The sequence below is a fragment of the Onychomys torridus genome, chromosome 22 (assembly GCF_903995425.1).
Source record: "Onychomys torridus chromosome 22, mOncTor1.1, whole genome shotgun sequence".
Lineage (NCBI taxonomy): Eukaryota > Metazoa > Chordata > Mammalia > Rodentia > Cricetidae > Onychomys > Onychomys torridus.
In genome coordinates this window covers 3,357,931-3,370,986 of record NC_050464.1, presented here as the reverse complement: position 1 = coordinate 3,370,986, position 13,056 = coordinate 3,357,931, and the positions used below count along the sequence as shown (strand labels likewise).

Genomic DNA, 13,056 nt, shown 5'->3' with positions numbered 1-13,056 from the left:
ATATAATGTTCTTAACCCCATCCATAACCTCGTGCGTCACCCCAAAGGCCTCTTTCCATAAGCAGCACCTGAATTTGGAAGAGCACATCCAGACAATGGCAGTCATGGCAGGCCAGAGTGGCTCATAACCATGCTCATTGGGAGGGGCGTATGAGGATGGTGACAGGACCCAGGGATGCTGGGAGAGATGAGGGAATGTGAGGGGACAGAGGGTCATTCTTTTGTGTCCTGTACCACCAGGAGGTGGAAGAAGCCAAGGCAAACTGGTTCGGATCCCCTGTGGCTTCCATGCAGGGCACAGGACACAGAACTAGATCAAGACCTAGATGAGGGAACACCAGAATATTCTTCATTGAGATATAATTCAAACACCATAAATTGTACCCTTCAAAATGTACAACCCAGTAGATCTAGTGTATTCCCTAGGATATAAAGCAAAAGCTCTAATTCATTCCCCCAAAGAAACTCCACCCCTGTCAGTGACCACTCCCGTTTCACTCCTCACATGACTTATTCTGGACATTTCAAGTAAACAGAGCCGTACAGCATCTGCCCTTTATAGCTGGGTTCTTTCACTTAGCACGGCGTCTTCAAAGCTCACTGTAGTGACACGTGCCAGCCTTCCTGTGGCAGCTTATTAATATTCCATTGTCTAGATATACCTTTTTTTCCATTCATTGTTTAATGAGCATTTGGATTTTTCCATTCAATCGTGACCTATGTCTCTATCAACATTTATGCACAGGTTTTAGGGTAGATAGGTGATTTTCTGTCTCTTGGGCACATACCTTGAGAAGAACTGTTGGTCACATGGTAACTATACAGATAACATTTTGAGGGGATGACAAACTGTTTCCCAAAGCTTTGCTTTACAATCCAAAGTGTGTGTGTGTGTGTGTGTGTGTGTGTGTGTGTGTGTGTGTGTACATGTGTCAAAGCCAGAGACTGTTGCTGGGTGTTTCACTATATTCCTCTCCACCTTATTTTTAGAAATGTGGCTTCATTGCTGATCCTGAAGGTCATGGGTTTAGCTAGGGACTAGCCAGCCTTCCTGATGCCCATGTCTCTGTCCCCCAGCTCCCCATGCTGGGATTACAGACGCACGCTCCCCGGATCTGGACTCAGGCCCTCATGCTTGTGCCAGCATTATACTGACTGAGCCGTCACCCCTCTTGTAGTAGATGAGCAGCGATGTCTTGTGGCTGATGCTGCCTTTCCCTGGTGACTGTGGCATCCTTTTCTGTGTGATGATTGGCCACTCACATGTCTTCTTTGGAGAAGTCCCTGTTTAAAGCCTGTGCTCATTTTTAAATTAGATTGAATGTCTTTCTGTTGCTCAGTTTATAAGTATATATGGTGTATACTAGACCTTCAGCTGACCTTTAATTCTGAAGGTTGTCTTTTCGTTTTATTATTAGTGTATTTAAAACACAGATGGTTTTAAATGTCATTTTTATTATGACTAATTCATCTATTTTTTTCTACTTTCTCATGTGTATGATGTGTATGTCTGTGTATGCACATTTGCGTGTGTGTAGGTACACATGCATCTGAAGGTCTTGGGTTGATTGCTAGGCTTCTAAGTCATCTAATGCAAGGATTGTGAGTGCTCAAGAGACATTCAGCTGGTAGATGGGGCATAATACAGTCAGTGTTCATGGGAGGAACATATGGACCATGCCTGAGAGAGAGGGGCACCATTTATGGCCTTCAGCCCATTTGCTAGAACTCAGTCACAGGGGTCAACAGGGAGATGGAGATGTAGTTTAGTTCCCATCCAGGACTAACAGGAAAGGCCTGACCAGCTCGTGTCCACTCTCCACCCTCTGAAGCTTTGCCTCTGAGCTGTTCTATTTCATTGATCTCTTATCTTGAAGCCAACATGTGTTCACTCCAGTGTAAGATACAAGAAGAGTCCTCCACCTTTGATATTCTGACTTTAAAATTTGTCTTGGTGGGAAGGCTGGAGAGACTGTGCAGCAGTTAAGAGCACTGGCTGCTCTTGTAGAGGACCTGGTTCAGTTCCCAGCTCTTACTTGGTGGCTCACAACCATTTGCAATCCCAGTTCTAGGGGAGCCAACACTGGCTTCCAAGAGCACTGCATGCATACACATGAAATCAAAACACCCATCCACAAAAAAGGAAAAATAAGTAAGATCTTTTCAAAATTTTCCTTGCCTAAGCTTGGCCCACTGTTTTGTTTGTTTGTTTGTTTGTTTCACAGAGATTCTAGACTGTTTGTGAAGGTCAATGAAAAATGGTCACATTTTAATATGAAACCAATTAATATTGAAAATATACAGCCAATAAAAGAGTGCCATCTGCCATATACAAAGAACTAGGAGAAACTCCATGTAAAGGTGGGTAGACACTGTGGATGGGCATCTTAGGGAAGAAAAGAAAAACTTGAATATCAATAACCAGCTGAGAAAAAGCATCTGAACTCTACAGCCTGATAGAGATTTAAAATCGATTAGTAACATAGCCGATGGATAGCCAAATGGAAGAGCCATGATACCATCTGCATTTGCTGTCTGGGAGGTGAGTCCCTGTAAGCGGTTTGGAAAGCATGTGTGGATGCTTAGGGCAGCTGAGCCCATCTCCTACTGTCCAGTCAATTTCACTAGAAATGAGACTGATTCTGTCTTGTCTTTTGTAGGATTGGTGATCCATTTTGTTATTATTCCCACCGTTTTCTGGGTAAAATGGTTCATCATGTTTTATTAAAGCAATTGTATCCCATCTTCTCTTTGGCCTTTGGACCTGACAGGATGATTGGATTTTCCTCACCATCCCTCTTTTTCTTTCCATGCACTACAGGCCATCTGATGGTAATCTTCGAAGACTTCCTAAGTTCCTTGGATAAATGGATCTATTAAAATGTAGACATGAAAGCCAGCGTGCACGTTAATAGCTAACACATAGAAGTGTACAGTGTGCCAGACAGTAATGTGTTGTCATGCACTAACTCCTGCAAGAACTTTTTTAATTTTTAATTTTCTTATTTTGTGTGTAAGAGTTTGCCTACATATGTGTATATATACCATGTGTGTACCTAGTACCCAAGAGGTGTCTGTTCTCCTGAAACTAGAGTTACAGACAGTTGAGAATGACCTTATGGGTGCCGGAAACTGAACCCTGGTTCTCTACAAGAGCTCTTAACTGCTGACCCATCTCTCCAGACTCCTGCATCAACTTAAAAATGCCCTGGTGGGGGTTGGGGATTTAGCTCAGTGGAAGAGTACTTGCCTAGCAAACACAAGGCCCTGGGTTCGGTCCTCAGCTCTGAAAAAAAAGGGGAAAAAAAATGCCCTGGCATTAACTTCCAGTTCTCACAGTAGACTGTAAAGTCAATTTTCTTATTCCCCTGATGAATGAAGGAACCAGTGTAAAGATGTAGCAGGTGTGAGCAATGATGTCTTTGCCTTGGACGTCTTCCATGTCTGCACCTGCCTGGTGTTCCCACTGTCCCGTGGTGAGGTGATAAGGAGGATAAACTGTCTGCAAACCTCAGGCCAGAGCAGGTGGGGGTTCACCAGGAGTGAGGTGACTGAGCAAAGCCTGTTACCGCTAGCTGCCCAGATTCTCCAGCACATTTCTCATTGATTTTTCATTCTTTCCAAGCATGAGCTTGACGCCATCTGCATGTTGTCAAGCACTCCGGCATTCAGTGGCCGTTTCCAAGTGCTTTTCTCTTCCTGAATGTAGATCTTTAGTGACTAACCAGCGGAAGCCAGTTTTCAAAGAGTGGGCCTGTTTATTGCCAGCCGTAGCGAACCAATGGTGGATAGAATTAAGTTTTCCTACTTTTCTTCTTTTTGAGGTGCTAGAGGCCTGGTCTCAGAGGGAAGTATGTAGCTCTCCAACACACAGAGCCATTTCTTCCCATCCTGGAAGACAGCCAAGTCTCTAACTTGACATGCTCACTGAATAAATTGCATGTAACAACGTGATGCCAGATGTGAGAGGATTTGATAACAGGGCTTTTGAACCCAGCAAATGCTACCACAAATTATTTCTGAGCCTGAGAACTGTTTGATAAATTGTTAAATAAAGGACCATGTGAGGACTTGTGCACTGGATTTTAGTTCCCACCGCACGTTTCTTGGAATAGACCATGATGGTGGCTGCAGGCCACACATCAGCTGACTCCCTGTGAAGTATCCACCGCAGCTGAACCCCTCTTACCTCTGACGCCCCCACAAATGCTTAGAATGTCTCTGAATTCAGGCGCTGACGGATTGATGGATTGCTCTTTAATGCTGGGTCTACTCAGCCTTACTCCTGCAGAATCATGCTGATGCCCCTGCGTCCCCCCCCCCCCCCCCCCCCGCCCTGGGTTTGGGTGGCATGCTTTGCCTGCTTCTTTTTCTGATGCCAGCTCCGAAGACCCCGTTCTGTGGAATTTTGGTGCTTCCGTTGGGCTTGTGGTGGCCCTGCACATTCCCTTAGCTATGTTTAGAACTGTTTAAACCCATGTACGGTGGCCGAAGGGAGCTGTGCAATGCCAGCTGCTTCAGGCAGGAGCAAATTCTTTATCTGTCCTTCTTTTTTTTTGAGCTGAGGATCGAACCCAGGGCCTTGTGCTTGCTAGGCAAGTGCTCTATCACTGAGCTAAATCCCCCAAAAGAGGCTATTCTCCCAGAACAAGACAAGTCTCACCAATTTTAAGAAGACTCTCAGGTCTCCCTGGGGGAAAAGTAGCAATCTCATACTCCAAATAGTTTAATGTAATCTTCAGATATCTTGAATGTTAGACCATTTCAACGATGCCATCGTTTTTTATGCAGGCCGATAGAAGTGAAATATTGTGACCCTCCCTTCAGAATGATGGAAACAAATTCAGTCTCTCCCTCCAGTGCCTTGTGCCTCTTCCTGCTGTCAGCGCTTCCGTTTCACATCTGCAGTTCTGCCCTACACATGGGTGCATGTGTTCCAAATGACTGCTGATCTGGGCGCGTTCAGCCTCTCCCTGTCAGCAGATGAGGCCCCAGACCTCCTACCAGAGGCATGTTTGGAAGACTTCTCTCTTAAGGAAACTTTATTATTGTCTTTAAGGGTCACATACATAAAGCTCTCAAAAGTTTCAGAAGATGCAGAACGGTTTGGGCCAGACGCTTTCGACTGAACTCTGACACAAGCCGATAGTCCAGTTTCCTGATCCTCGGAGTGTCAGAGCAGTTGGTGGAGACAAACTGTCCTGTGAACAGAGAGACTATTTCTGTGTGGAGTAGCAACTACAGTTAGCCATGCATTTCTACATAAGTATGGCTGGGGGTGGAAAGATGGCTCAGTGGTTAGGAGCCCTGGCTGCTCTTCCAGAGGATGGAGGTTTAGTTCCCAGCACCCACAGGGTGGCTCACACAACTATCTATAATTCCAGTTTCAAGGGGCTTCAATGCCCTTTCCTGGTCTCTATGTGTACTGCATACATGTTGTGTGCATGGCAAAACACCTATAAAATAAAATTTAAAGTTTCAATAAAAATAAATAAGTAAGCAGCAGTGTAGGGGGCTCTTGGCCTGGAGACCAAACGCCCCTGTGCATCTCAAAGACTTCTTTGTCTCTGCTCCCACCCTCTGCCTCCATCTCCACCTCATGCCTCCTCTTCTGTAGATGAAATGAACTGAGCTCCCCAGATCTTGGAAGCATTTCCTTGGCCAGGGAGACATGTCTGTAACATCCATCACTGGATATCTGTAGGTTCTACACCCATGGATTCAGTGAGTACAGAACAAAACTGCTCAGTTAAACACTATCTCTGTGTCAATCTCCTCAGAATGTCCCTCATCATTGTTCTCTAAACCTTGGCTGTAACAACACTCTGCATAGCGTTCATGTTGTATTATCAACATGTAGGTGTTATCAAAATCCTGGGCGTGATTTAAAGGGCACGGGAGCTTCTGTAGGATTTTTGCAAACACCATGCTCTTTTACACAAGGGACTTGATCATCTCTCATCCTGTATTAATATCCACGGGCGTCTGGGAACCACAGATGATTGTGTTTTTATTCTTAACTCTCCTCCATCACTCACACCCTGTTGCAGAAGAGCACCGCCCCCCACCCCCGTGAGCTTCCCAGTTGATGCTTATAGCAGCATACTGTTATACATACATGTAAGCAAAGCATGTGTGTGCTATGGGAGTACAATTTGTGCAATTCCTTCATTGAAGGGGGTCCGAATGACAGATTTTTTAGATCCTGACTAAAGGGAGATCTTTTCCATATCCATTTCCAGGCGATTGCTTTTCAAGGTCACTCACTGCAAGGTACATTCCTACGCAGATGGCAGCCTTAGGACTGGACGGCAGGCCCGAACGGCAAGTGGGTCCATCCATTTTTCATGAAGTTATAATTAATGTGTGATCTGCCTCCCACAGGTTCGACCTTTGGGAATGAAGAGCAGGCACCTGTGAAGCCAGCTCCTTCTTCTAAGGACATGCCCAAGGGAGCTGGCCGGGCAGCCCCTGCACCTTCCTCCAGTGCGACAACACCACGCAGGAGTTTACTTCCAGCACCAAAGTCTGCTTCCACGCCTACTGGTAAGACTTTCTACCCTGCAGGAGCTCCACAGGGGAGTGCCCTTTGTGCATAAATATGAAGTCTTTGAAAGTCCCCGTGTACATCAGCCACTGAGAAGTGATGAAGAATGAGTGTTAAGTAGCATTTGAAGTTAATAATAGTACGTCTGTTTTCAAAGCACTTCAACGTATTCATGTGTTTAAACTCTCACAAAAACCTCTTGCTCTCCCACCTGTCTGGTAACCCTCTGATGACACCATTTTGGTTTCAGAAAGCAAAAGCCAAGCTGTTTTGAAGAACGGCACTTGGCTAAGAAGAAGCCTTTGCTCTTGAAACCATTTGAAGGGCTTTGGGGCAAGCTCAGGCTGGACCTCAGAACTCAGTGGGGGACTGCTGCCCTCTGTTGGCTGTGGACTTAAACCTACAACACTGGCTGGGCTCCAGTAGATTGGCAGCTTAATGCCCCAGCTACGGCTCCAGAGCCATGCTTGTGGCTGTGGCCAGCTCCACTTAAGCAGCGCAGACAACCTGCCTCTCTTTGCCCCCACGTGTGTGCAGGCATTCCAGAGAAGGTGCTTGTGGCCAGACACTGCCCGGGTGGCCCAAGTTTGGCTCCATCTTGCTTTCCTCCCCAATTTCTCACACAAGGAACCTGTTCACCTACAGCAGTGTCTTAGTTTACCGTTGTCTGCACTGTGGAAGACAGAATGGATGCTGAGCCTGGATCCACTGTAGAGGGTTTATTCAGATCAGTAATTTTCCTCCATATTTTTCTTCTGTGATTATAGCCATATATCTGTCATTGTACTTACATAAACACATATGGGTTTGTGAGTTCTTAAAAGTGGATGGCCTCACAAACTGAGAGCCCTGATTAGGTTTTTGTTGTTATTATTGTTGTTGTTGTTGTTGTTTTCAACTTGACACAAGCTTGACTTGCCTGGGAAGAAGAATGTCAAAGAGAAAATGCCCTCACCAGATTGCCTGGAGGCAAGCCTTGAGGCATTTTCTTGATTATGATTATTGTGAGAGGGTCTGGCCCACTTTCGACAGTGCCCAGCCCTGGGCCTGTGGTCCTAGGTTGTGTGAGAAAGCAGGCTTAACAAGCCATGGGAAGCAAGCTAGTAAGGAGCATCTTTGTGGCCTCTGCTCAATTCCTGTCCTGACTTCTCTTCATGATGAACTACCGGCTGTAAGATGAAATAGACCCTTTTGTAATCGTTTTTTTTTTTTATCTTTCCTCTTTGGGGGGCCCTCCACCCAGCTCCTAAATACTCACATGGAGACTTCTTCTTTCTTATGAATGCCTGGCTTTAGCTTGGCTTATTTGTAGCCAGATTTTCTTAAATTATCCCATCTACCTTTTGCCTCTGGGCTTTTACTTTTTTCTATTTCTGTATATCTGTTCTTTTCTTCTTATTCCATGCCTGATTGTGTAGCTGGCCCCTGACATCCTCATCTCTTTCTCCTTTTCTAGCTCCTCTCTCTTCTTTTTTTCTCCTCCTATTTGTTCTCTCTGCCTGCCAGCCCTACCTATCCCTCTCCTGCCTTGCTATTGGCTGTTCAGTTCTTTATTAGACCAATCAGGTGTTTTAGACAGGCACAGTAACACAGCTTCACAGAGTTAAACAAATGCAACATAAAAGAATGCAACACATCTTTGCATCATTAAGCAAATGTTCCACAGCATAAACAAATGTAACACATCTTCAACTAATATTCCACACCACTGTTTGCTCCCCAAGTCATGGTGTTTTTATCACAGCAATAGAAATCAATGAAGACACTGAATATCCCTTATCTGGATACTGAAGGTTCAAACTTTTGCAAAACTCTGAAGTTATTTGAACATGAACACCATGGCACAAGTAGAGAACTTGCACAGCTGCCCTCACCTTAGAGGCTGCATTCCACATATGCCCACACTACCAACTATTGTATAAAATCACCCCAAGATTACGTGCATTCGGTATGTGTCACACATATGTGAATTTGGTGTTTAGACTTGGGTGTCATCTCCAATATACTTCATTATGTTTGTTCAACAATCCCAAAATCCAAACCCTTCTAAAACTTTGGTCCACTTGAATGGGGACCATAGAGTGTTATGTCAAGGTCATTTCAGTTCGTATCTCCCTGATGCTCCTAGAGGAATCTCTGTGCTGTGGCTGCACCTCATGGTTCCCTTTGATGAGACCTAAGTTGCATTGTTTAGTCTTGTTCTTTGGGTGAGGGCAAGGTATGTATTAGATCCAGTGTCTCTCTTGCTTGCCACCATGACTGGGTCATTGTAGGAGCTTAACATCTGTTAGTTAATGGTTGAATGAGTCAGTGAAAGGATGTGCACTGTGTAGAACTTGAACCATTCTGTCCACTGTATTTGAAGCTTGGCCTTATTCAAACTAGAAGGCGATTAAATAAGACTATGTTGTTGTTTTCTTGTTGTGGTAGTTACATGATGGTTGTGAGCCTCCTTGGGTTAGGAACTGAACCTGGGTCTTCTGGAAGAGTGGCCAGTATTCTTAACTTCTGACAAACTCTCTTCTGACCAGAAACCTGCAATCACTAGGCCCTGGCTCCAGAATTTGTGCTTTACTAGGCTTGGCTTGGGGCCTGAGAACCACAAACTGAGAGAATTTCTCACTTGGTACTCATTGAATGCTGTGCATTTCTGAGTGAATTAGGATCAAGTTTTCTGCTTGTTTTTGTTGTCACATTAATTGAGCTAAGATGGCACGACTGCAGGTTGGTCACATCCTGGACAATTGCATGGCTTGAGCTCTGAGGTTGGGTATGAGCTCTTAGATAGCACACATCCTTATTGTTTTAACCCTACATAGGAAACAGCGCCTCCTCCTCCTCCTTCTTCTCTTCTCCTCCTCTTCCTCCCCCTCTTCCTCCTCTTCTCCCTCCCTTTCCTGTCTTTCTTTCATTTTTCTTTGCTTTACACAACGTGGACCATCAAACTCTGAGCCTTTTCGTGCTCTTCCCACTGAGCCGCATGCCAGCTCTGGCCACGTTTCTGAACCCGACAGTGCCAAGCTAATGGTGGCTGAGCTTTCATGACGCCTCAGTACCACTTGCTTGACAGCTCTCGTCTGCTATTGAAGATTCGACCTGTACCAGCAACAGGACAGACCTCAGGAGTGCTCAGCCACATCCTCTAACCTAGATTTCTAATGGGAAGTTTTGGGGAGTGATATTTTTTCCCTAACTCATTCCTCTACAAGAGTCTGAGCACTTGCTGTACCCATGATTTAGATGCAAGGATAATTAGAGCAGCCCTTCCCTTAGGAGCTCACAGTAAGGAAAATAGATTTATAACTTAATAATTAGGGTGAAAGCAAGAGGCTCATAATTTTATATCTGGAGTCTAGTTAATTCTAGCAAGCCAAAAAGTCATAATGAGGTGGAGGTAAGGCAAAATGCCTTGCCCTTTATTGATGTTTCTTTAATCATTTTTGTATGTTGCTTGTTCAGTCGCTAAGTATTTATCATTTGCCTGCTTTCTAATCCTGAAGTGACCCAGGGTTTTCAGGCAAGGGCAGTGTGACATGGGCATTGGCAAGGGCAGTGTGATGCAGGCATTCAACTAAACATCCAAGGAGCAAAAGGAGAAAAAGGAAAACACCAGGCTCAGTGCTTCCTGATCCCAAAGCAAACTAGAAAGCAAACTGAGGAGCAGGCTGTCGCTTCATCCTTCTTCCCTGTCACAACTGTTGAAGACCATAAGCTCGAGAATTGGCAGGTACAGCAAGGACCAGCAAGGTTTCACAGCTGGACCCGAGCTCTGAAGCCTCCTCCCGTGATATTCCATGGGGCTGCTGAGATGGCTCAGGAGCTAAAGGTGCTTGCTGCTCAAGCCTGGCAGCCTGAGCTTGATCCCCAGAGCTCATGAGGTAGAAGAAGAGAACCCGAGGCTGTAAGTTCTCCTCTGACCCCCTCACACATGTTCTGTCACTCAGGCTGGAAGCGGAGGGTCTCCACGTGTGTGAGGACCTTGGCCTCAGTCTTTTGACAGGTCTTTATCTCAGGATCCTCATGAAGAGCTTTTGAGTTGTTCACACGTCAAATACAAAATCCCTCTCTGGTGCATTGAACCATATGATTTTATGGAAATAGCCAGGCTTTCATCCATTGACTTGGTAACAGGGTCATACCAGTCCAATAAACAGGAAAGTGTTTTCAGTTGAAACTATTGATTTGAATATAGATTACTTCATGGCCAACATGCCTGTGATTCTGTCAAGCTCATATGAAGAGCATATAAAATCCAACTCTTTCCACACTAAGCTGTGGAAAGATTTCCCATGCTTATATAGAAAATGCCTTATCATTTAAGTTTCTTTCTACCTAATAAAAAATATTCCCTGCCGGGCAGTGGTGGCACATGCCTTTAATCCCAGCACTTGGGAGGCGGAGCCAGGCAGATCTGTGTGAGTTCGAGGCCAGCCTGGGCTACCAAGTGAGTTCTGGGAAAAGGCACAAAGCTACACAGAGAAACCCTGTCTCGAAAAACCAAAAAAAAAAAAAAAAAATTATTCCCTAAGACTCACAATGCTGTCAGTCTACAGACTATAAACCCTGTGTGTCATAAAAGTGACTTTTGCCTCTTTAGAGGCATGTTGAATTAAGCTCAACACACAGAGAGATTTCTGGGCATATTGTAATTTTCAAAAACATGAGTAGCTGATGAAAGTCATCTGCATGTGTTCATGGAGAAGGCTGATGTTTGTGTACCAGGAAGATGCTGCCATCATCTCTCCCTACTTCATCCTTCCTGCTCACATATTGCCCGCCCTTCCTGACCACATATTAAATAAAGGAATTGGGGAAGTGCTGGAGAGAAAGACTGAACTGAGAGAGAGAGAGAGAGAGAGAGAGAGAGAGAGAGAGAGAGAGAGAGAGAGAAGGGAAGCAACAGGCCATTGCCAGCTGCTGGGATGTTCATTGAAAGTGAACAGCCACGCCCAATTCTCATGATTTCTTGTGCTTAACTCCAAGAGCAAGTTCACCTGGGATGGAGAGGAAAGAATCATAGTGCTCACAGCGTGGTCATTCCCATTGGCTCAGGGGCGTTCACCAGCATCCCAGGAGGAGGCCCGGGAGGAGATGAGATAAGAGGCCATCATGGAGGCAGTCTACCCATAGCTCAGCGTAGGCACTCTTGTTATTGCTGTGGAGCAGCCTCCCCGAGGCCAAGGTGGAATTGCTATCACAGGCTCAACTGATTTGTCATTGTGAAGCCAGCAGTTGTGTGGGGAATAGAGCAGATTAGAGGAGACCCGAAGAACTCAGAATGTTTGTAGAAGAAAAATGAAGCCAATAAATATGAGAGCCCTTTGCGTGGTGTGAGGTCAGTGAGCCCGGAAGATGGGATTCAGATGATGTATGCTGTCTGCTAAGGGGAGCTGCCCACGTCATCAAAAGAGCTGTGTGAATGCTATTTCAGAACGAAAGGTCAAGAAACTCTGTAGATCAGAATTGTGACATTCTCTAAGACATCCTGGAAGCAGGGACTGTTGGATATGTGCGTGGGAATCCATTCCATCCACAGACAAGCACCAAGAGCCTTCTCTGAGTTAGGCATTGTACTGATTCCCTGGGGAGATCTTGATGGATGAGATAAGACACCCCTTGTCCCCAGGTGGCACAAGGTGTCACATAATTACACACTAAACTGTTTCATACAGTTTTGCTAAGTGTTGTGAAGGGGAAATGGATACATAGGAAGGCGTGTGGTATAGAGAGGCCTGAGGCTGGGTGTGAAGAAGGCACCAGGTAGAAGAAGCCTGAAGTCTGAGAGAAGTTGTCAGGCATTGCTGATATGGGGGAGCGAACCCATCTCCCCTTAAAATCTCATGCTGGGTTTGCTAGCAATTCGATGTCTTGCTAATTTGAATATGTATATATGTATACACACACACCACACATACACACACACACACACACACACACACACACACACACACACAAATACTCTGCCCTTCTTCTTCCCCCTGACAAAGGAACACGGAAGCCGTAAAATGACCAAAAGACCAACAACCCTCTCCATCCCAATTGCTGGGCTTGGGGTCTGTCTGGCCCCGGGGTGACATGAGAAGTGGCAGGGAACAGTCTCTTTCCTTCGCTGTCCCTCTCCCTCCCACAGTGCCAGGCTGTACACAACACTGGACCCACTTGGACCTGATGCCACCACCTGTAGGCTGGTATAAAACCAGCCTTGTATTTTGTAGGAGTTCTTCGAAAGTGGAACACTAACATCCCAACTCTTACTTGAGAGCTTGTAGGGGATTGTATCCAAAGGTCACCTACCTTGTCGCTTGCCCACTCTGTCTGTCAGCCCTAAGGAAGTGTGGGAGCAAGTCCAGCAGGAATTCATGTGCATATAGTCTTGTAGCTTCATTGTGGATTTTGACCGTCATATCTTGCAAAGATCTGCCTACGGTACCCTATGTGCATTGCTAAGCAAATCGATGCCATGGGGCCGCCCTGCCCCTTTATTTGAGGGAATGGGGAACTTTTAATTA

At 45.5% G+C, this 13,056-nt stretch overlaps 1 protein-coding gene across 1 annotated transcript in view; it reads left to right on the top strand.

Annotated features, from left to right (window-relative positions):
* The window catches only part of Mtus2 (microtubule associated scaffold protein 2), a 360,063-nt gene that overhangs the window by 246,150 nt on the left and 100,857 nt on the right, over positions 1-13,056 (top strand). Inside the window, 1 exon segment of the mRNA XM_036172682.1 lies at positions 6,385-6,546. Within this exon segment, the coding sequence (XP_036028575.1) occupies positions 6,385-6,546 (162 nt within the window).